Raw genomic sequence first — 24,624 nt, forward strand, 5'->3', positions numbered from 1 at the left:
TGTTATGATTCATTAATAAATTTTAAAAGTATGGTGATTAATATTATAATTACTAGTTTAAAAAAATTATATTATTATTGCTAGTAGTAAATACTCCCTCCGTCCCACCAGGTTCTTTACGTTACTTTTTGGCACGCATTTTAAGGCTCCTGTAAAGTATACTTATATTATATATTTATTTTTTAAAAAAATCCTGAAAAAAAGTTTGACGTCTAAACTTTTATTCAAAAAAAAGAAAAATTGAAAAAACATTATTGAACTATACTTTATAAGAGCCTCAAAATGCGTGCAAACAGTGAACGTAAACATCCTGGTGGGACGGGGGGAGTATCACATTTTCACTCGCTTAAATAAGAAAACCAAACTTACATATTTTATAAGAAAACAAATAAATAATACGCATGTTCCAAACAAAATAATTATACAAAGATATAATTTAAATACAATTTAAATTAGCGGCTTGTGCCTTGCACAGGATTTTATACTAGTTAACAATATTATGATATAACATAAAAAATTTCATGTTTTAACTGATCATGTAATAAACTTAACAGAAACTGACCACAATGAATTACTTCTTCTGTTTTGATGTATTAGTATTTTAACTTTTTTTACTTATATTAACCTAGAAATATTATTTTTATTTTTTTAAATAAATATATAACACCAATATTTTTATGGGATTTTCTCATAAATATTTTTAAGTCTAAACTTATTTTTGCAAAACTATTACATCTTTTTTAGATATTTTATAAAAATATCAAACTTTTGAAAATATTTGCAAAAATACTGTATGCAACTCGTTGCAACCAGATGAAATCATATTTGCAACCAGATGCAACCCGTCACTGAAATTGCATCAGATTGCATCTAGTTGCAGACCGTATTTTTACGAATATTTTTTTAAAAATTGGTATTTTTGCAAATATTTTTCAAAAGATAGTAAATGGCAAAAAACTTAAAAAAAATATGGTATCTTTGATAAATTTCCTATTATTATTTACAAAAAAGTAATTTTAAAAATAATATTTTAAATATATGATAAAATTTCTTGAAAATACATGAAAAAAGTTCAGAGGAAATGATATCCAAGCAGAGGCCTAACATAATTGGGTAAGTTTAATTTTTTTTCAAACAAATGATTATTGAAATTAATTCACATTACCCGATAGTTATTTGGATCGGGTCATTGGGCTTACCTTATACTCCAAATGTTAGAGTGTAGTTCAAAAAATATTTAAACCCCTCCAAGAAAATTTAAAGCCCACGTAGAAAACTAGAAAAGCCCAAGCTATATAAACTGATTCTATTTTCTTACAAATACCTAAACATGTACAACAGCAGCAGCTCTGAACTTGTTGCATCTCCAAGCTCTCATCTTCGTTCTCGTTACTCAGGTAAGTAGATGTCTCTTTAGTTTTGTTCGTTGAGTTTATGATGTGTGCTTTTTATTCATCAACAGTTTTTTAATGTAGGATAAGCACGTTTCGGTTAATGTCTGTTTAGTGTTTGATGGAAGTCCTGTGAGAAGTATTTATAAGTGATTGATTGTGCGATTTTTTGAAATTCATTATGAAATTATTACTACTTGAAAAATGAAATGATAAAGGGGTAATTGAAGGAATACATGTATGCGCTTTTTCAATTCGAGATAGACAGGTTATAGGTTAGGCTGTTAAACTAGGTTGTATTCGTCAAAGTTTCGGAGGAATGCAATTTTATGTACTACTATTAAACAGGATATACTAGAGTTTCGCAGATAGCATGTTAGGATTCGAAATTTGACAAATTGTGTTTGAGTATATAGAAGTAAGGTCATACTATATACGTTAAAGAATATTTGGATGTAGGAAAATGGATGGGAACAATTGCGGGATGTTATATGCAGGTCTTGTCACCCTGTATTGGTATTCAAGGAATCCTTCTTGTAGCTGAAGTGCAGAAACTAATGTTGTGTTTGATTGGAGAGAACGGAGTGGATGGGATGAGATGAAAGGGAAACAATGGAGTTTGGAGGGAAAATTTGTAAAAGAAAATTAGGGAGTACAAATTTGTTATGATTTGAATTGTGAACAACATTTAGCAAAAGAAAATGAGCATAAGATGGGTGCGATGGTGAATGCAGCATTCCTTCCTAATTTAGTGGGTTAGAGTTATAACTTATAATTAAGGTTGTTAGGAATGGAATGGATGAAAGAATGAGAGTTTTGAACATTTACCTCTTTTATAGTTTAATTATAGTTTAATATCATTCATGAATCGTTTCTATGTTACTCTGTTGATTCTATGCTACAATTTAGCATATATAATTAAGTGTATGTGATTTATATGTTGTAGACACTATTTATATGAATGCACAATAAATCCATTATCCATCTATATAAAGTTTTACTTGCATTAAGCTTATGTGTTGAGTCCGTGCACCCATAACTAATTCGGATCCATATCCAAGAATCCTAATATCCTAAAACCAAGAATCCGACACTTAGTTCGGCACCGATGTCCGACACTCATAGCTGAGTCCAGGTAAAACAGGCAATTTCATTATTCTGAGGATCCTACTAGTGCCACTACTTTTGTGTGCATCGTTTAGAACAATAAAATACCGATAGCATAATTTTTTTATTATGCTTCTACATAAAGAAATAATTACTATCAGAAGAAACTTTGTAATCATAATACTATTTATTTCAGTCATGTTAGTTAGCATAAATCAAAAATTTATAGTAAGTATATATTTCTGAATATGTTTATATGCAACTTTGCTGAAGCTTAGTAAAAGTGCCTCTTCTAAGGAGTGTGCACTACGGATACTTAAGCACGCCGTGCGAGTCTGAGAAAAGAAATGAAACAACTTTAAATCCTGAAAATTGATAAAATTTAGAGAGTTTTACTTTGAACACGGATGAACACATATAGATTCACTAACCTAAAGAACTTAATGAAATTCTAATTGAAATTTCGACCAAGCCTGGAAGCTGATTTAAGTTTTGAATACACACACTCTTGGAAGGTTTGTTGATATACTTACATATTTATGGAACAGGCAATCCAGTAGACTCTGTTTTGTGAACTAGTTCTCCAATTTATAACTTCACGCATAAGTGCAAATTCTATTTGACCATATCAGTAAACATGGTGCAAAGTTGGTATCTTTTACATGATCAACATAATAACATGGTGCAAAGTCGGTATGTTTTACATGATCAACATATTAACATGGTGCAAAGTTGGTATCTTTTACATGGTCAAAATATTTATTGGTGCAAGTATTTATTTTGTTTAGTACTCCATCTATGATCTATCTATCTATATGTCAATTTGGGTCTTTTGTCAATGTTCTATTTTCTTATTATGTATGTGCATATAGAATGTACGCACACCCACACACAAGTATATATGATTGGATTTTTCATATGTAATTTGTTTATCTTCAATATTTTAGGAAAGTGTAGTCTAAATATTATGAACAATGAACAGTCATCTAATGTATTTTTCTGTTAAATATGAATACAGGTCATTGATAATCCTGATTAGGGTTTTGCATCCAGAACACCTGCCACCCGTTGAAAGAAGAAAATTTAGATCTGATTAGACATGACAAAGAAGAGGAGTAGAAATCAAAATCCCGAGCCCTTCCTCCCTGAGGATGACTCCAAATCAAAATCCTCCAAGAAACAAAACAAAGCTCCTAAACAGCACCAGCAAGAACAGAAGGCACTTAATATTTCTCTCCCCCCCCCCCCCCCCCCTCTCTCCACACACATGTGTGTGTGTGTACATACCTACATTGTTTTGTTTCTTTAAATGCTTATGATCTCCTTTTCTCTGTATTATGCAAACTGTATACAGCTTATTTCATCAGGCATGAGCTCCAAGATTTTAAAGGAAGCTCTGATCCAGCAGAAGGAAATACAGGAGGAGGCTGAGGCTCAGATTCCGGGTGCCAGCAATTTCGCCCTTCTCAAAGAAAAGACGGACACTATTCAATTAGATGAAGACGACCTTGATCAGTTTAATGGGTTTTCAGAGACTCAAAGCCAGTATGGTGGTGATGAGGTGAATTATCTACTGTTCTTCTGTACCTTTTTGAGTTGGTATCTCTTTACTAGGTCTAGTTATTTGTATTTTGTTTGTTGCAGATGTTGCATTCATATAAAAATTGTAAATTGAGTATTGTTATGCATCTTATACTTGGTTATAATTCCTAGGATTGTCAAATTATTTTAAAGTAATTCATTTTCTTATAGTTCTTTTTTTATTTTGCTGTGTTTCATATGTCAGATATTCTACATATAATCCACTTAAATAATAAAAATAACCATCTTTGTATTTACAAAAACAAGATTTTACACATATAAATACTATTGTTATCATGCATGACTCATTGACTTTTGAATTATAATCCTTATATAAGGGTTTAATATCAAGCCAAATAACTTAACTATATTTGGAAAGTTTGCAATAAGATGTTATGAATGAAATGGAAGTAAAGAAACATTTCACTTCAAGTGGGTGACCTTCCCCTGGTAATCACAAAGAAAAGCCACATAAGTCCCATTGTATATGATCGGTACAATGTTGCTGATACATTTTTGTGTTAATTATATATGATCCAGACTGTCTCTTTCTTTCGTTTCTTGTTCAACTAAGTTCTCTTTGTCTCTGCCGTAAGTTCCATTGAAATATATAGCGAAAATTTGCAAAAGAAAAAGAGGGAGTCATAAGACAATCATCATGCATGCTGTTTCATATATTCTAGTCTCTTTATTGCTTGTGAAAAGACAGATAACTTATGCTAGTTTTATAAAGTTAAGTTATTATGCTACTTATGTTTGTTTGAAGAAAATTTAACATATACTGAGGTTTGTTCTGTTGCAACAAAACAGGAAGAAATTGACGAGGATGATGAGAAGTTGCTTGAGGCATTCTTATCAAAAGACGCCCGTCCACAGCGTACATTGGCAGATCTCATTGTAGACAAGATCAAAGAAAACGATGCTCAAGTTTCCTCAGGTTTCCTATTACATATCTTTTATTTTTCCGCTCTATCATAAAACATGCATGATGTCTAGTTAAAACAACCTATGATCTTGTGATGTATTCTTCTGTAATTAAACTTCCTATGTTCTAACGATAAGGATCGATGACCTCTTTGGGAAAAAAGCAGTCGAGATGTTAAAAATTTCTTCGCACATTTGTCCCTTCTTTCAGTTTTTTATATGTGAATTTTTATGATAAATAAACTTTTGTGTGTTGTTTTTCCAGAAAAGCAAGCGTTGCCCAAGTTGGATGATTCCATCATAGAATTATACAAGGGGTAGTTCACTTGACGGGCACTCTTAGTATAATTGATTGTGAAAACTTATTATTTTTATTAATTACGGATGTAATTTTGAAATGCAGAGTTGGCAAGCTTCTTAATAAATACACGGCAGGCAAGATACCAAAAGCTTTCAAGCACATCCCTTCGTTGCAATTTTGGGAGGAGGTCCTGTACCTGACTGAACCTGAAAAATGGTCTCCAAATGCGATGTTTCAAGCCACTAGAATATTTTCTTCCAATTTTGGTGTGAAGAAGGCAGAAAGATTTTATAAGTTGGTCTTACTTCCTAGAATTAGAGAAGATATTCGCAAGAATAAGAGACTGCATTTTGCGCTATATCAAGCTCTTAAAAAATCTTTGTACAAACCAGCTGCATTTAATAAGGGAATTTTGTTTCCTTTGTGCGAGGTATATTTGTAGTTTTATATTTATACTTTGGTATAATATTAGCATGGACAATGGAGTTTGTGTAGTAGGCAGCGAAAAGCGATTGGACTATAAAATGTGAACAATGACAAGTTAAATACGTAAATAGGGTGTCATGCAAAGTTTTTTTCTGTGATGTGTCACCCTAAAAAATTAAAATGAATATTTTATCAAGATAATAGTTGTTAATTCAGAGAATTATCCTGAAATTTGGATCTGCCTTCTGATATCTTAACATACTTTTTTGCAGTCAAGGACTTGCAACTTAAGGGAGGCTGTCATCATTGGGAGCATCATACAGAAAGTCTCTATTCCTCCTCTTCATTCAAGGTCCTTGATCATTTATGCTTTTGTACTTTCTGTTAATTTCAGTTCTTGAATGCACATATTATATATACGTATGAATGCATGTATATCTATACGTATGAAGCTCAGGTCCATGTAATGCTTTAGGCTACATGTTTTTTACTATTTTATGTGATAGACCTCTTTGTTATCACTTTTCCTTGTAGATTCTTCTGTGTTTGTCTACTTTTTTCTGTTTACATTGTATTTTATTGTTTGTTGGAGGTTCCAAACTGACATTTTAATGGATATACAGTGTTGCGCTGTTGAAACTGGCTGAGATGCAGTACTGTGGTACTACAAGGTAATTGTATAATAATGTAATACCTAGATACGTAGATCAGTGGATGAGTATCTTCCCATATTATTCTTGATTGATGAAAACTTTTGAAACTGCTTCCAAACCACCTGTCTCTAGTAATGCTTCGTTTCTTTATAGGAAAAATTGACAACACACACTGTAATCACTGTTTGATTGTGAATATACTTGTAATTTGATATTAATATCCAATTAATTTTCTTGCTGCTGTTCTTATGGACTACTGTTATCACAAACATGTTACTTATTTTACATCTTTTGCTTTGGGTATTTGATGCAGCTATTTCATCAAGCTTTTGGTTGAGAAGAAGTATGCTTTGCCATATCGTGTCCTTGATGCCTTAGTTGAACATTTTATGGCCTTTCTTAATGATGAAAGAACAATGCCTGTGATTTGGCATCAATCACTTCTTGCTTTTGTGCAAAGGTTAGTTCCGTATCCTTTCTCTTGTGATTTGTTTTCTTATGCATAACTCAAGAACTGCCAATCGATAAAAATTTAGAAAATTTGCTATTAACCCTTATAGAATGTTCTCCAAGTAAAACCTAATTCTTAGAAAATATTGTAGGCATGTCTTCATTTTAGTTAGGCACCTATTGGAATCATGTTCTTGATCTGATATCAATCTTGTCTACCTGAGTTCAACAATTGTATGTTTTTTTTGTAAACTTCTTCATTTGTGGCAGGGAAGAGATTGTATTGGTTTTACTTTTTTACCAAGTACTGTATATATGTTATTAATGATCCACCTATCACCGCATGATTTACTTTTGTCATGTTCCAACTTCCAAGTTCCATGAGCTAAATTATGTACGGGGTTCAGCTCTTCCCCCATTAGTTTGCCTGTGTAGGGTTGAGCTCTTGTTCTCCCATTAATCTTATTTTCAGTACTTGTCAAGTTCTTTTGTGCTATATTTAGCTTCTATGCTTTCATGACAGGTACAAAAATGAACTGGTGAAAGAAGACAAACTCAATCTTAATGCTCTTGTAGAAAGACAATGGCATAAGTTGGTAAGGACTGTGACTTTTAGTGCTGTAGTATAAATTTCTTCTTCCGTAATGTTGCAACTGACAATATATGTACGAATCCAGGTAACTCCTGAAATATGTAGGGAGCTGAGGAACAGCCGGAATCGTGGGGATAAGGAAGATGACCTAATGTCAATATATATCCTTTTCTTTCTGCAGAGGTTTATTGTCTTTAGTTTTCAAATTCTAAACTATTCGCATGCTTATGTTCCAAGTTCTTTTTTTATTTTATAAATCTATAGTAGATTATTCATCAAGTTCACTAATATGCCAAAAACAAAGTGGTTCGGCCATGTGAGTTCACTGTAGTTGTCAATTTAATGTATTGTTCACTTTAGGTCCTCTTCTAGCGTTTGAGGCTTTACATGAAATTCTTTAATGTGGTCTGCTTGAACGGTTTTATAAATTACTGGCTTCAAAGCTCTTTCAATAAATGATATGAGATTAAATGCAACCTCATCGCTTTACTTTTGTGTAGGCAAATAGAGCTTGTTTGATGTACTTTAGTGGAAACGAGGGTTGGTCAAGTGAGTATGTAGTTAATTTTTTAACACGAAGAGCTCCAATTTAGATTGGTGATATGTTCGTAGTTTTTTTTTGGGTCATTTACACTGCTTATAGAAATGTTAGCTGTACGGTTAAAACAAGAAGCTACACCTGTTGCTCAAGTCGTTTCTTGTTTGTTAGATGTTCCTTGTTATATGATCCGTAATTATTTTGTTTCCCTAACTAGCCCTTACCTTCACCTGCTTATGTAATCAACAAAACGATCGAGGAAGACAGGTTTGATATCCCTGAAGTACCAATGGAGGACTGAATGAGCATGTACCGTTTCGTATCGGGCAGGTTAGACCGACAGTTTTAGACATGTATCCATGCGCCCTGAAAATTGAAAGGTTCTATGATACACAGTAATAATTTATTATAATTTTTTTCCAGTTATCAAGAGAAATTCTAATGGCTTTAGTGCATGGAAGATTTGTGAGAGAAAATTGGAACCTGTACCCCAAGCGCTCTTACAAGTTCATATTCACGTCTCACCACAAATTATGTTAGTGCATGTCCTAGACAGTATTTTGTTGGTGGTGATAGATCATATCAGATTTTTATGCATTTTGCATTGGATTTCATCGTAGAAGTTTTGTATACTATTTATTGAGGTATTTGCGCTCATTTGCTAAATTGTTTCAATTATGTATGTCGTGGTTAGAGATATACAAAGGGAAAGTTTTACTAAATTATCAACACTCCCTTGAGCATTGTCAGTACCAAGTGAAAGTTTTACATGTTGCAGTGTCTCGATTGATTCTTATTCATTAAAGTCACTGAAACTAACAGAAGCTGTATATGTTAAATTCATGTGTGAACATCGAGTACTAAAATCGCCTGAAAGTGATCCATCTCTGACCTTGGTCTGATTGAGTGGTAAATTAATGCATGAACATCGAGGACTAAAACCGGAATCTATAACATATTTCGATGAACCTTCAATAATTTGTTAAGGAAAGTAGGAAACTCATCTGAATCCAGAATAGGGCTAATCATAGAAAATTAGAATGAAAGGAAAAACTCAATGCTTTACAGTAAAGACCAATACTAAAAAGTAAAAACTGAACGCAGTAAATCGGAGATCCTCAATTCCATTATATATCATGTCAGCTACAGTATTACTAGAAATCTTTCCAGATGATTCAATTGTAAACAAATGTAAACCTATCAACATTTTCTTACAGAACTTCCTAAAAGTAATCGACATTAACGAACTGAACACTGGACAGAAATTTGAGAAGAGATTCCAGGAACATAGAATGATGAACCAACTCAATGTCGAAATGAACTGAGAGATCCCAGGAGCATAGAATGATGAACTAGTACAATTTTGATGGTGGCTTGCGTACTTTGTATCGTCAAATAAGCTTGTAGTAGCAGGAGTTTCCAGAAAGAAGAAGATGATAGGCTTTGCTACAGGGACACTTGAACTTAATGATCAGGCATCCTCCAGTTTTATCCACACTCACTGCCTCTTCATCAATTTCTTTCTCTGCTTCACTGCACTCTTTTCCCTTCATTCCAAAACATCCAAATATCAACTAAATGACTCATCCAACATAATCAAAGCAACTATCTTAAGATTGAATAATCAAGATTTACCATCTCACACAAAAAATAACACAATGTACATTTAATTCAAGAAAACAAGAAAAAATGAGACCTTGGGATTTTCAGTTTTATGTTTACAGAGACAGCCTTTCTGTTCTTCTTCTTCTTCTTCTTGATCATCTTCCATTTCGAGAGCTTCACTGAACCATTGACTCATCTGTCTCAACCCCTTCTTGATCTTCTTCAACTCCTGCAAATATCATACAGAAAGATTAATCATACATACATACATTACTTAAAGAACATTAATGTAAAATCAACCAACCAAGGAACTAGGGCTCTCTTTTGAGTCTGAGCCAATCTTCCCTGAACTCATTGCATCAGATATTTTTCGACCAAGCACAGGGCTACGAGGAGGCAAAGAACTCGGAGTAGTCTCCACAACATTCACCACCGGGACGGTCCTCGGGTCATTTTCAGGCGATTTTACCTCAACCAGACCAAGGTCAGAGAGGGATCTTTCAAGAATTTCGGGTGACAGAGGGTTGGAGAAGCGGCAATTGGGATCAAGGGGTTCGGAGATTGTGCGACGGAGAATGGTGGGTGGGAGTTGGATTTTCTTGAAACCCTGGAGAGAGTGGGGGGAGAGAACAGGGGAGGAAACAGGGGAAGGTGATAAGTTGGGTTTCTTGGAAACAGGGGATGATGATGAGAAGAGAAGCTTTCGCTTGGTGGAGCCACTGGTGTTTTCGGAGACTTCTCGGTGGGTAATGATGGGTTCCTGGTGGGTGATGGTGGTGAGAAAGGGGTTGTCATCTTGTTGATTCTGCATCATCATTGTGGTTGCTCTGTTTTTTTTGCTCTGTTTTGTTTGGAAGTTGATGAGAGGGAGGGGTGAGTATATATAGATTGTTAAGTACATGCAAGATGCAGATTGTGAATCTTGAGATTCTGTTTGTGTAGAATTGATTGGCAGTTGAGAGTATATTCTGTTTTGTAGTTTTTTGGAATCTTTTCTGTTAGTTTTATGATGGGAAAATTGTTTAGAATTTGAAACTGTATCCAAGCTTCAATGATACGCATGCTGATAGAAAAAAGATTCGAAGTGATTTTCTCAATTATTTTCGAAACTTTAAAATTTAAAAAATATCAAACAGGGCATTAGTGTTTAGGCGATTGCAAAGTCTGTTTAACAATGACATAAAAATCATAGGACTAGATTACTTTCTTTTCATGCTCTTCATCATAAGATGGAGCAATTATATCGGACTAGATTGAACAATTTAAATAAAAAATCGAACAAAAATGAATGAACAGTTTATGCAGCGCTGCAGTGACCTCAAGTCACTGTTAGTCCCTGCGTTTCTCAAATCTATGGACCAGGGAAAAGCGCAAAACTGTAATAATTGCCGATCGTTTGCAAGTATCCCCTCCATCCTTTGTTTATTTTAAATTGACGGACTTGACACATATTTAAAAAAAAAAATCAAAAATTATTTTAAGTATTATTGTTTTCCGAATATATATTTATACTAAAACAAAAATCTAGAATATGAAAAATGTATCGCATACATATTTTAAAATACGCAACAAAATGAAAAATGTAAAAATTGAGAGATACGGTGCAAGTACATATTAAATATGTAATCTTTGTGTGGGGGCTTTAAACAGATTTGAGGTGATATGCATGCATACTCCTTCTGTTCCGACCAATAATATACATTTTGAGACGGGAACGTGGCACAGATTTTAATGGTTTAATAAAATATAATCCTGCAATTTTTATTTTTTTTAAACTTAATGAAATTTCATTAACACAAAGCTAAATCATACATCATTGTCTCCGGCGTAGATGAAGGAGCAGACCAAAATAAGTTTGAGGAATTCACCGTTCACGGTTCTCTAGCTAACAGATGTGTTAATTTATTGGCTGACTCTTTAATATGAGAAATAGATACTCCTGTCAGGATGATTTCTAAGAATTGAGCTGCACTCCTGGATCAGATTTCCTGCTTCCAAATAATTCTTTGTGCCCCTCGTAATTGCAGAGACTGTGAGTAGTCACTCTCGATGTCAACTAGGGACTCAACACTACTGAGTTTCAACGTTTGTACCCGCTTCAGAGCCTCCAATACACCCCAAGCCTCAAATGTAGAAATCTCTCCCGTACGTCTGAAATTTTGAGCACACACAAACTCGCCATTATGATCACGTATAATCATACCTACCGACTGCAACTTATTTTTAAGATTTAATCGTGCAAAGCAATGGGGAAGTGTAATTTATCACTCATAGGATAATAAACCTTCAATATATCGACAAGGGGGCCGTTAGAATTAGCTTAAAAAAATTCTTATTAGAAGTGATAATTGAATTAAATTAAGACTTATAAGTTGTTAAAGTATTCGGGAGAGAAGTTAAATCATGTCAAGAAAAACAAAAGCAACTTCTTTTAAAAAAAGAAGTGCTTATAATCCCAAACACCCCATGAATTGACAAAAGAATACATGCACACGTTTTCTGTTTAGAATAACTGTAACCATCATATTCATTATTAACTGTATTATAAAAATATTTTGAAAATACTTAGGTTGTGTTCACTTGGAGTGAATGGAATGGAGGGAGAATGGAATGAATTTTGTACTCAAAAATGGTGTTGATAAAAAAAAATGTATACAATTTTCATTCCTTCAATCATTCCATTCCTACTATTTTAACTAGAATTCTATCCCACATGTTTTGGAAGGAATGCTCATTCCATCTCAACATCATATTTCTTTACAATCTTCATCACAAAAAAATTCAACTCATTCATATTTAGTCACTATTAGTTCATACTTTCTTCTTTCTCCATAAAATTTCAATATAATTTTTCATTCCATTCTCCCCTCATTCCATTCCATCGAAGTGAACACAGCCTTAGTAAGTAATAAATTCAACTGATTCCATTCTAAATCTTTAATAATTTGATTTCCAAATTCTATTCACTCTAATGCGGTCAAGATGATATTTTTGAAGTCTAAAAATGTTAGGAGGCATGCCTCATAATATATCTATACATGCACCTCTCATCACATTTTTTTAATCTTCTTTTAAGTGTTCGTCTTTAAGTAACACACACACATATATATATATATAGGAGTGGGTTCTGGTACAAATTTACAAATCTACAAACTTTATGTGTTCAACACATATATAATTTGAGTTCAACATTTGTTTAACAAATTTTGTTAAACATCGATTAAAATTGTGTTGGAGAAGTACATAAACTAATTTTTCAATGTAAGAACTAAGTTAAACATATTATATAACCAATATTTATATTTTTAGACCCTACCCAAACTCCAGAGGTATAGTTTAAGCATATTTATAGATATATTCAACAAAATGATAACTAGTGTTCTACACCCGATGTTGAACCCCAGTTACAAATGTGTTGAATGCACGATTTATTTATGCGTTATTTTTAAAAATTGTGATGTTTTTTCAAGAATTTTCAACATGGATACTTTTCATAACTAAGGATTAACAAGTTAGGAGAATAAAAAAATTTCAAAAAAAAGTTTGTAACTTAAAAAAGTTTTTATTTGATTCTATCCCTATATATATATATATATGTGTACACATATATAGAGAGAGAGAGAAAGTGTCTTACTCCGGTACAAATTACTAATTACAAACTTAAATGCGAATGTTTTTAAAGGTATTGGGAGATTTGTGGTTCCCGAGAATGGAGCCCGATGTGGGTCTTGGCAAGGCCTAGGTGGGATCTAGTGGACTGGCTGAATCTCAATGAGAAAGGGTGGGTAAAATATTGACTATTGAGCTTCTGAGTCATGTATGGACTTAGTGAGATTTTAGTGGGTCCCAAATGGATTGGGTGGGGTCAGGATTGGGCCTCGAATGGATGATGACATCTAGAATGCGTGGTGTCATAATTCTAATTACTCTTAGTTCGCATTTAGTGATTTGTATTTGATTATTAGCATATATATATTATAACTTGTCATATTTATTATTAATATATAAATAAAAATATATATTCTGTCAGAAAAATATACCTTTTATTTTAATAAAATATGAACTAATGTCACTGATTAAATTGTCATGTTATAAAAAATACCTTTTATTTTAATAAAATATTAACTAATGTCACTGATTAAATTGTCATGTTAGAAAATATCCCACCTTGCAATACTCATACTTTTAATTTGTAAAAATACAATTCTTTTTGGTCAAATCTATCAATATCTCAATTTGAATTTGTCACAAAACATTTATGTATGAACAAGCGTATATGATATTAACAGCAAAAAATAGACTTAACCGACAAAACGAAAAAATGAACAAACGTTTTGTGGGTATTTAAATTATTCATGGAAAATAATTAATTTAATTTGTAAAAAAATACAAAGACAATTTATCTCTTTATTCAATTAGCTTTGTCATTAATTTAATTAAATAATATAATTATATTTTTTAAAAACAATTTTTCACCCAACCATGCGTAGCGGGCATAAATACTAGTATAAATCTAATTACTCTTAGTTCGCATTTAGTGATTTGTATTTGATCATTAGCACATATATATTATAACTTGTCATATTTATTATTAATATATAAATACAAATCATTAAATATAAATCTTAAATAAAATTTAGCCTGTAACATTGTTTACACGGATCCATTTGCATCCCATTCAATCAATATCACCTCCAGTAGAGTTTGAGAGGTCCAAATGGGTTCCAAACAACAATATTTGACCACATACCGGTCCATTTGACCTCACTCCTCCTGCAAATCTCACCCAGACCTTGCTGAGACTCAGCTCGCCGGACTCACGAACCTTCTCACCTTATTAAAAGTATTGATTTGTATTTTAATGTATATTTAATAATTTATATTAGAAAAAGATTCTGATATAAAAAAATTTAATAAAATTAATATAATATAATCACACTTCAGCCGGGAAATTAATCTCTTAATTATATTGCAAACAAACTGGACTTCACATATTTCTATTTGTAAAGTCACTTAACCCTGGTCACCAATAATTTATACATTCAACAAGAATTAAATATTTAATCTTATAGAATCAAAGCAGTGTTACTACAATAAAAATGAAAGAAAGATTATGAATCATAGCCGCCAGGAAAGCAGCAAATACGTAAAGGAATATACAGTCAAATTAGTTATGTCGACAAAACAAGAACATGTTTTACTTAGAATTCACATTTCCCATGTCTTTTAAGGCTGTTAATATTTATTAACAACATGTATATTTTTTTCCGGAAAAAAAAGAAAAGAACATGCCTATTTTGCTTGTTGAATATGAATGACTTTTAATAAAATCATAATATTTATAAAACATATTTTATAAATAATAAATTTTATTATATTTTGATTGCAAAATATATGTGATGTCCGAGTTCTTCAATATAAAAAAATATTCAATTTTCCCGTCGTTCAAAAAAAGACTATACTTTTGAAATATCAAAAAGTAACCGGTACCCTGCGCCGCGCGGTTCCTGATTGATGTGAAGGCAGATAAACTTAAAGCACATTCCCAGATCATAAGTAACAAAATTATGAAACACTTAACGAAGCCACCTTGATGAGTTGATGAAATTAAAATGTGGTTCACGCTGCCAGCTTTATGAGCCATGTTGTCCAGGTAATTCATGTTTTATGACTTCAATTCCGATGTTCAACCTTCAAATTCCGACAGAAGTAAATATAATCAATATTTTGCTGAAAGTTATGTGTTGTTTTGTTAATCGAAAAGTTATGCGTTAATTGCATTACTTAATGGTTAATAATCTTCAAACCATTCGTGCTGCTCTTTCGTATTAGACTCTGGTTGAATCTTGATTAGCAGAAGCCAGAATTGAAAGTTTGGTCATGTTATTATCGAGTTAATCATGCTTATGTTTTCGTTAATATTAAAGCATGTAAAAGCTGTAATACGCGCGCTTCACATGATATCAACCATTAAACTTGATCAATTTAGTGATAATAAAATAAATAAAATAAGCGGCTTTTCACACCAGAAAAAAGTGAAGTGCAGGCTCGACATTAAATCATATTCGATTTATAGTTGAAAATTTATCTATTAAAAAGAAAATTAAAACCAAGGATAAGTTAAAAACTGATCTAAAGTTCGAATTTGATAAAAATGATATTTCTTTTTTGTAATTTTTATATTTTTAAGCAAAATTAGATTTTAACACTTAAATAAATATTTATCAATTTTTTTGTTAATATTGTATTTTAAAAGTCCTGAAGTCACTTACAGTATAAATTTTACTCGAACTAACAATTTAAACTAAAAATTCTACGCTTCAAAGTAGCCGCTTCTATTATCTGAGGGGCTTCCATCGACTTTCAGCGGTGGTAAGCCCCAATCTTGTCTTCTTTTCTTTCTATTAATTAATCTCTTGTTTTTACCAATAAATTCCCAATTTATATGGATTTTGTTTGGTCTTTCCTTATGAGAATTTGATTTTTGTTTGGGTTCTCTGTGTTTATCATGTCCTAGATTTCAAATTTGCGGGATTTTCATGAATTTGACTCAGTAATAAAGGGTTATATGATGATGCATTTATAATCGATTGCTCAAAACAATATTAAGAGTATCAATGTACATATCTGCTTATCAAAGCAGTAATGATTCAACAACGATATAATTATGTGTTTGTTCAATTTCAATTATATCTCTTCTTGCATATAATTTATTGATAACAATCAATTACGAGAAACATTATTCTTGAAAACATCATACAAATGATATCTTAAATCCGAATTACATGTCATCTTCTAGACATAGATTCGTGATTTTAGGCTTATGATCTTTGCAAACCAAACGGCTAATAAGGTTTTAGAGTCCATCTACATATTTCATAAAATCTGCTACTCTTTTACCAATCTTTTATCTAAAACAATGATACTTTTGAGTATTATGTAGTACAAATTATGAAACAATCTAGAGACACATGTTACTGTCATATCTTCGAACGGATCATACAATTAATGTGTTTTATAAATTATATGAAAATCAGTTAGACATTATTGTATAACAGCTAGAACAATAGTTCGTTTCGAATTTAACATATTTAATTTAATATTCAAAACTACCGAATATTTCACCAATAGAATTAGAATGTAATAAATATAACTAAAATTGTCATGCCATAGCCAAACTCAAAGAGTCTAGCTTATATTTTAATTACCGAAAATTTATAATTCAAATATTAAAATTTTATAGTAAACTATATTATACAAATGGTATGTGCAAATCAAATTAACTAGAAAATGGTGGATGCATGGTGATTAGCCTTTAACTATCCATCCAACTAAATACTAATATACGTTAAATGTGGGAGCACATAATTATAACAAAATTATGTGTTTGTAAGTTGTTAGTTCGTGGATAGTTGAGAAATCGTTGTAGAAGGTGAATGAGTTATAAGTAGGCAAGTAGGTGGCGGTGTGAGTTTGTTTGATGGTATAAATTGAATTCCATGTGCAGCAGTTGATGTGGTGGGAAGCATGGAGGGTCATCATAAACTTCTTGTTTTAGGCTTTACTAATTTTGATTATGAGCATCCACATTATCGCCATTTCAAGCAAAATACACTTACAAGTTGCACCGTTAACAGAAAATTGAAAAATAGATTTGTTGTCGGAGATACGTCACGTTACGGAGATGAATTGGTTTATGATATTGGTGTCTGCCCGTTTACGAAATCCAAATGGACAAAATTATTTTTGGGATATCCAATAACATTAATCGGTCTTGTATATTTGTTCGGGTGTGAAAGATCATTTTTGATTAAAAAAAATAATTCGAATGACACAAAAATATACAAATACGAGTCTAGACAATCAATTATAGCTTCGATACATTTTTATTCTGACTACATGTTGAGACATGAAATAAATTAATTAAATTTTTAATTATTTGTATTTATTTAAAAGATTACATGTATATATATACAATATAGTATATCTTAATATATATCCAATATGTATTTTTATAATTTAACGTTTGACTAACGCTTAAGAATATGAAGGATATGATAGTGTATGAAATATTTAAATATAACGATACTACTTATAAATCGAAATAATGAATGACACCACATGAAAAAGTTAAAAGTAAGAAATATTATTGAGATTTTCTCATAATTTTTTTAATTAACAAATACTTAGGAGACTGCATTAAGAAAATTATGGAATCATCAAATTTTATATAAAATGTACATGAAATTTTGTGTCACATTATATATCAGATTAAATAGCAGATTAAAATAATTTAAGCCAAAATTTGCACTATTTTAATATGTTGGGGTTGAATTGGGAATAGCAACGACAAAGTCTAAATTTCCATTTAGAATTAAGAAAAAGATATTTGATATTTAAGACGTGTTACATGCAAGTATTTATCAAAACTAATTCAAAATCCCGTTGATAATATATATTTGATTAATCTTTTATTTTTGTTTTAAACCTCACAACTAAGATTTTCTGATTCCAATCTTCAAAAAAAAAAAAAAAGAAGATTTTCTGATTCCACCATCGTCTCCTGTGTGCAAGGTCCGCATAATTGACTGTCTCCTCACGTGGAAATAAGGACAAACCCAAATTCACCCTTGTTTGGCTGCGATGATATTATTATTCAGTCCGTTACTGTAGGGACCAGCAAATTATATTCCACGCGATTCTTGCAATGGGATCCCAATCTATCCAAATATAAGTCTCCCCTTTATATATAACGAACGGTATGGTTTGGAACCAACTTAAAATCAATAACTAAATAAAAATAGTATTCGTTTTTTTGTTGTTAGCAACTCACGTTAATTATTTTCTGTAAAATGAAATAATTTTTACTGTCCAAGCACATATGAATGCAGGTGATGGTCTGCAAGGTGTGGTTCGCGTTACATAGCAACGACTAACGAGGTAACCTTAGTTCTAAAAGTAGGTGACTTAATTTGTTAAATTCGATTCCCGTTTTGTATAAGACTCATTATGATCAATATATGATGTTTAGTTCTTCGTCAAAACGAATATAGAAATTGACGGATTTAAAAATTCGTGTTTATTTTTGTTTGTTTTGTTACTTGTCTAATTACATGTAAGTTTTAATATAAAAATAAATTAACAACATAAATATGTATAATTATATTAACTAATCATGAGCTTATGTCAATTCCCATTCACGTCATCTTCTTGACACAGATTCGTGATTTTAGTCTATTGCAAACCAAATGGCTATCAAGTTTTTAGAGTCCATCTACATTTTTCATAAAATCTACCATCTCTTTTACCAATCTTAATCTACAATAACGATATTTTTGAGTATTATGTTAAAAAATTGACTTTAAATTACTTTTATATAATAGTATAGTAATAATATTAAAGTTGAAGCCAAGACCATCAATTTCTTGTCAGCATGCAATTGGACGAGATAGTAAAATTTAGTAAAAAAAAATCGTTTCCTTATATAAAATGAATATTTATTTATTGAATAAAGAGGGGCAGTGCTCGTAAATAAGGAATATAAAGTGTAAAATAGGGTAATGTTGGTAGTTGGAATATTAAACTAACTTGAGAGGAATCTAATGAATAGTTAGTTGCCATAATTAACGGCCGTTAAGTACAAACATCCCAGTAACGGCTGGGCGCTCGTGTTTGTGTATAAAAACAGGCCGTTACCCGGCTCTCTGTATCTCTCTCTCCCTCTCTCTCTCAATCTCTCTCATTTTGTTAACATTCCTCTCGCTAATTCTCTCTACATACATACATAATTACTTATACATTGTCGACACACATTCAAGCTCGTAATCAACAGTGTAGTGGTGAAGCTAGTGCCAATGGCGCTTTCTCTCAAATTCATCTCTTTCGCTTCCTTACTCCTCCTTCTCCTCGTCGGCGCCTTCGCCGCCACTCACCAACGGTCTCTCTCTCTCTCTCTCTCTCTCTCATAGTGCGTGTGTGTGTTTAGCTTATAAGATCTTCAAATTGAGAGTTAGCATGGACAATGTAACAGTACACAATTACACATAGTGTGTGTGTGTGCGTGTGTCTGTGTTTTGTACGGATTTTTACTGTTTTATCATGTTGCACACGCTAAATTTGATTTTACTATTGTGTCGGTGATCCTAGCGTAAACTTTAATCACTAAATAAATTTCAACTTTCCTCTTCTTGTTACAGGAGTGGTGAAAATAAAGATGTCCTGAGCTCAACCAACTCGACAATGGCGGAAAGGTATATTTACTGACTCACTGAGTCCACTCGGTTCTCCTAATTAGATCCGCTTATATACCGCCAACCTTCAATTAAACCCTAAATAGACTCTTATGACCTCATTATACACTAAACATATGTTCTTCTTCAGGGGTCAATTTGTCTTTTAATTAATTCTGTGTACTTTATTGCTTTTGAGTCTCCCATGAGTCCCAGCTAGCCTCTGTTATTTTCAGCTGTTTGTAATCCCTGTTGTTATTTTCTTATAAATGTATGTATTCTGACCTCTATTGTAAAAGCACTTTTGAAGGTTCTACTTTTAGCTAGGTAGTAGTAGAAGCTGAGCAGGAGTGCTGGTTGTACTTTAATTTGTCTCCCACCTCTGTCTTTTTTCCTCTTCTCATTTATACACATACACACACTTTTCTTTTCTGTGCATGTGGGTTTGTTTTCTGCCATTTTACAAGGATGCCCTTGTTTTAATGGCTCAATTGGTCCATTTTCACAATAATGAGGCAAATCAGTAATGAATTTAAAGTTATTTAATGGGAATTGAGTTTTTTGAAGGTGTTTGTTGTGCTTTAGAAGCCAAGTTTTATCTGAATTTGATCTTTGATAGTCTACTGTTAAGTTTTGTAGTGAAATTGACAAGAAGACTGTGATTTGTGTAGGGTGAATGAGGTTCAGGGTCTGAATGAACATGCAGTTGCTAACCCGGATGAAATTGCTGCCATGGTTGACATGTAAGAAACAAAATCTTGTTATTGTGAATTTGATTCTTACTTTCTCTCTAGCACATACATGCACTGATGCACACACAGTGTATTATATTTTGCTGATGGTAAACTGAGTGATGACATTGATTGAGAATTATGTTTGGTGGTTATAGTAGTTTTAGGGTTGTGACTTGTGACCACTTTAGGGCCTTTTAACTCACTTATCTATTCAAGTTGCCTAGTAGTAGCAGCATATTTCTGAGTTTATTTTTTGGAATTTTATTCAGAAAGACTTTTGTTTGATAGGCAACCGTTGTAATTATTCTCGGTATTTTTTCTGATTTTCTTTCTTGTGATTTTCCTCATCTGTATGCATCTATTTTTAAGTTTATATACTTAAACATATGAGGATTGAACCGAAAGACCCATGTTCTCGATTGCTATATTCTGAACATCAATATCATGTTTGTTCATTTTCAGCACATGCACGTTCCTTTCTTAACCAATAAATTCTATCATTCTCCATCTTTTCAGTTTTGTGTATCCACCATCCATGTATATAGGCTTTTATGTTTTTTAAATCTGACAATGACAGAGATATAGAAATTTTAAGTTGGTTCCTTTGTGTTGTAGAAACCTCATGTACTTAATCGATAGTACAACTTTTTATATGTTGTTATCAATATTGGTCTCTTTGCTTTAAAGTTTAAATGTCCTACCTAAGAAATGACAAACAGAAATTCAAAGCTCTTATTATGATTTTGCATAAAGGCTTTTGCTTAAGGATTATCTGAGTACCCCATCATCTGGAAGCATTTGCATAAAGTATAAACGAATAGCCCCCTCTTCATAAACCTTACCTCACGATTTCATGAGCAATTCAATATACTTGGATTAATACCAGTAACTTGATCACTTTTTTCAGTTATGTGTATGTATGACATTCACAACTGTAAGGAATTCTTGTTTATAAGCATGTGCACCAAAAAGGTACATTGTGTACTGATCTTTTTATAAGAACTATGGGTGCATAGCATGTTATATATTCATTTAACTAGTGCATGCTCTTTTTTCCTTCTGTATCCCATCTTTGTCATAGTGACAGCCTCAACTGCTCAGCCATCTGTGAGAATGAAGAAAAAAGGCACTTTCCAGTTGGTGCTTTAAATTACAAATGGCCAGCAATATGTTGGCCCCATAAAACAAGAAGTACCAAATATAACTTCAACCGACACCAGCTAGCTTACACTTCATATGTATGTATATTTTTACATGGGTAGCTCAATCTAACTCCAAGAAAGATAACAGTGGATAAACTTATTTACGTTTAACAGTACCTTCCTTTTGTGTTGGGACACTGAAAAATGTTGTACACCCTATTACTTTCTGCATTCGCTGATCACTTATTTTAAGTGTAAAAGGTCTTAATATTGTTTAATAATGTTGATAAAAACTCAGAATGCATATTGATATTTGTTTACTCAATACAGGAGCATAAACAACAGCACTAAAAGGAGGAAATTGGGATATTTCTCCTGCGGAACTGGGAATCCCATTGATGATTGCTGGCGGTGTGACCCTAATTGGCAACGCAATCGTAAACGCCTTGCTGATTGTGGCATTGGTTTTGGCCGAAATGCCATTGGAGGCCGTGATGGTCGTTTTTATGTGGTCACTGATTCGGGTGATGACGACCCTGTTAATCCTCGGCCTGGCACCCTGCGTCATGCTGTTATCCAGGACGAACCTCTCTGGATTGTTTTCAAGCGTGATATGGTGATAACATTAAAGCAGGAGCTCATAATGAACAGCTTTAAGACCATTGATGGTCGTGGGGTCAATGTCCATATAGCTAATGGAGCGTGCATCACCATCCAGTTTGTTACCAATGTCATTGTTCATGGTTTGAATATCCATGACTGCAGACCCACTGGAAATGCTATGGTTAGGAGCTCACCGTCCCATTTTGGCTGGAGGACAATGGCTGATGGTGATGCCATTTCCATTTTTGGTTCGAGCCACGTATGGGTCGATCACAATTCACTATCCAACTGTGCTGATGGCCTTGTTGATGCTGTCATGGGTTCAACTGCTATTACAGTTTCTAACAATTTCTTTACCCATCACAATGAGGTATTGTATATTTGAGAATTGAAACTCAATTACTCGTGTTAACCTGTCTCTTTTCACTTAGGAACTAACATGTTCTGTAAACCAGGTTATGCTGTTGGGTCACAGTGATAGCTACATGAGAGACAAGCAAATGCAAGTGACTATTGCCTTCAACCATTTTGGAGAGGGTCTTATCCAGAGAATGCCGAGGTACGAGATTTATATATCAACCTTTCGCTTTCCTTGGCATCTGTAATCTGCAGTTATAAATAAGCTGAGAGTTCTGCATACGAAGATCATAGCTCTGGTTCTTAATTTTCTTCTAACAAAACAAACCACAATATGGAGACTTTTAAAATCCTTTCTTGCTATGTGAATCTAGTTCATCATGCCCAACGAATACTTTTGTGAAACTTGCAGGTGCAGGCATGGGTATTTCCATGTGGTCAACAATGACTACACACACTGGGAGATGTATGCGATTGGTGGAAGTGCAAGTCCCACCATCAACAGCCAAGGAAACAGATACCTTGCCCCAGTCAATCCTTTTGCAAAGGAGGTAATTCTTCTAGCCCTGCCATTCTTTTAATTCTCTTTTCCAATACCTAATGTATAAAAGAAAGATGACCTACTTGCTCTGTACTGAAAGCTTTAATTACTATTGCTGGAATTTGTGTACCAGGTGACAAAGAGAGTAGATACTGATGCTGGTCAGTGGAAAGATTGGAATTGGAGGTCAGAGGGTGACTTGTTACTTAATGGGGCCTATTTCACCCCATCTGGAGGTGGTGCTTCAGCCAGTTATGCCAGAGCTTCAAGCTTGGGGGCGAAGTCTTCTTCCATGGTCGGCACAATCACGTCTGGAGCTGGTGTTCTTGGCTGCCGCAGGGGAAGGCCATGCTAGCGACAAAATCACCTCAATGGATTACTACACTCTATTATTAAAAAAAAAAACATTCGTCCTTCTCCCATTCTAGTTCTATATAAATTCTTGTCTCCCTCAGCCTGTCTGCAATTTCTTTCACTTCTGGCAAGTGTACATTTTTTGCACTTGTCAATATCATTTGTCCACAAGTCCATCTGTTGTGCAACCTCAGCCTGCTTATCTGAAGAAAAAGAAAACAGTCCTCCTCCGAGGGGTAGGCCTCGAAGCGTTGTTCATCTCTCTACCTCCTTCCTTATACATCTAAAATTTCATAAAACATTCTCCGTCTAATCGTCCCCTATGCTCTGCTTATCTGATTATAATTTCCTATACATGTTAGTCATATATTGGGTTCTGCATTTGGGTTTATAGAAGAACAACTACATTGTAATTTTTTTTTTGTTACCAAGTCATACTTGTAAGTACAAGTTATAGTGTGAATGCCAAAAGTCTACAGTCTGCAAAGAAAAAATTGTAAACTTTCTCCATCTCCGCCCATTGCCCTCTCCCTCTGTATCTGGTGTTTACAAATGAAAATAATCACCTTTTAACTGAATACTTTGTTAAAAGAATATCTTTAACTTTTTATCATAAAAATTGTTACATAATATATTTATACAAAAGGACATATAAGAGGCAGACATGTTTTGTTATATAGCAAACTCTATATAAAAATTTAATTATTTTTCTGATAAAAAAATAATCCATCTAAATTAAAAAGTTTGACAGAGTTTTGGTCAAATTTGAAGAAAATTGTTTGTTACATTTTGACCGAAATTTAACATTGCGGCAAACCTTAAACCTAAAACATTAAACTGACAATTTGATAGATTTCGCGTAAAAACTCCAATGAAAATAACTTGTATATTTGTAAGCAACATACAATAACAATTAAGATGTGAGTGGTTTCATAAGATAAGTTAATTTAGGTCGGAAAATGTGAAAAGCCTGATCCTTGCTCAAATTTTAATTAGTATTAATTTTTAGTTGATCTTGTTGCCACTATCAATAAGGATATTAAAACATTTCCACTCGGAACATTTTTTAGAATTTAGCATTGCTCTTCTAGGTTTG

At 32.9% G+C, this 24,624-nt stretch overlaps 3 protein-coding genes across 4 annotated transcripts; 2 read left to right on the forward strand and 1 right to left on the reverse strand.

The window, feature by feature from the left end:
* The first annotated feature begins 1,251 nt into the window (after window positions 1–1,251).
* On the forward strand, window positions 1,252–8,685 carry LOC108217727 (bystin). The gene is made up of 13 exons (XM_017390643.2): window positions 1,252–1,397; window positions 3,517–3,717; window positions 3,853–4,059; window positions 4,890–5,016; window positions 5,269–5,320; window positions 5,407–5,734; window positions 6,003–6,082; window positions 6,354–6,401; window positions 6,697–6,843; window positions 7,357–7,429; window positions 7,511–7,586; window positions 8,188–8,293; window positions 8,387–8,685. Exons 2-12 carry the CDS (start codon window positions 3,598–3,600, stop codon window positions 8,262–8,264), a joined length of 1,335 nt encoding a protein of 444 aa, XP_017246132.1. The 5' UTR covers window positions 1,252–1,397; window positions 3,517–3,597; the 3' UTR covers window positions 8,265–8,293; window positions 8,387–8,685.
* Window positions 8,686–8,984: 299 nt separating this feature from the next.
* On the reverse strand, window positions 8,985–10,501 carry LOC108200338 (uncharacterized). Its single transcript, XM_017368455.2, has 3 exons — window positions 9,873–10,501; window positions 9,660–9,797; window positions 8,985–9,510 (listed from the first exon to the last, which is right to left on the reverse strand). The coding sequence occupies exons 1-3, from the start codon at window positions 10,467–10,469 to the stop codon at window positions 9,355–9,357; spliced, it is 891 nt and encodes a 296-aa protein (XP_017223944.2). The 5' UTR covers window positions 10,470–10,501; the 3' UTR covers window positions 8,985–9,354.
* Window positions 10,502–19,275: 8,774 nt separating this feature from the next.
* On the forward strand, window positions 19,276–24,106 carry LOC108202189 (probable pectate lyase 1). Of its 2 annotated transcripts, XM_017370609.2 has the most exons (7): window positions 19,276–19,505; window positions 19,765–19,818; window positions 20,469–20,540; window positions 22,004–22,646; window positions 22,732–22,835; window positions 23,046–23,184; window positions 23,308–24,106. In XM_017370609.2, the coding sequence occupies exons 1-7, from the start codon at window positions 19,423–19,425 to the stop codon at window positions 23,527–23,529; spliced, it is 1,317 nt and encodes a 438-aa protein (XP_017226098.1). In that variant the 5' UTR covers window positions 19,276–19,422; the 3' UTR covers window positions 23,530–24,106. The 2 variants fall into 2 exon arrangements, with proteins under 2 accessions (XP_017226098.1, XP_063936828.1); XM_064080758.1 differs by lacking the exons at window positions 19,276–19,505; window positions 19,765–19,818 and adding an exon at window positions 20,342–20,364 and having other exon boundaries at window positions 23,308–23,670.
* Window positions 24,107–24,624: the final 518 nt, after the last annotated feature.

This window comes from Daucus carota, chromosome 1 (genome assembly GCF_001625215.2).
Source record: "Daucus carota subsp. sativus chromosome 1, DH1 v3.0, whole genome shotgun sequence".
In the NCBI taxonomy this organism is placed as follows: Eukaryota; Viridiplantae; Streptophyta; class Magnoliopsida; order Apiales; family Apiaceae; genus Daucus; species Daucus carota.

Excerpts from the sequence above, each read along its gene's own strand:
- LOC108217727 (XM_017390643.2), top strand. The coding sequence starts at position 3,598 with ATGACAAAGAAGAGGAGTAGAAATCAAAATCCCGAGCCCTTCCTCCCT. Across the intron at positions 4,060-4,889 it reads GCCAGTATGGTGGTGATGAG|GAAGAAATTGACGAGGATGA; the intron begins GTGAATTATCTA and ends GCAACAAAACAG. Across the intron at positions 5,735-6,002 it reads TTTTGTTTCCTTTGTGCGAG|TCAAGGACTTGCAACTTAAG; the intron begins GTATATTTGTAG and ends ACTTTTTTGCAG.
- LOC108200338 (XM_017368455.2), bottom strand. The coding sequence starts at position 10,469 with ATGTACTTAACAATCTATATATACTCACCCCTCCCTCTCATCAACTTC. Across the intron at positions 9,798-9,872 it reads AAGAGAGCCCTAGTTCCTTG|GAGTTGAAGAAGATCAAGAA; the intron begins GTTGGTTGATTT and ends TGATATTTGCAG. Across the intron at positions 9,511-9,659 it reads ATAAAACTGAAAATCCCAAG|GGAAAAGAGTGCAGTGAAGC; the intron begins GTCTCATTTTTT and ends TTTGGAATGAAG.
- LOC108202189 (XM_017370609.2), top strand. The coding sequence starts at position 19,423 with ATGGCGCTTTCTCTCAAATTCATCTCTTTCGCTTCCTTACTCCTCCTT. Across the intron at positions 22,647-22,731 it reads TCTTTACCCATCACAATGAG|GTTATGCTGTTGGGTCACAG; the intron begins GTATTGTATATT and ends TCTGTAAACCAG. Across the intron at positions 23,185-23,307 it reads TCAATCCTTTTGCAAAGGAG|GTGACAAAGAGAGTAGATAC; the intron begins GTAATTCTTCTA and ends TTTGTGTACCAG.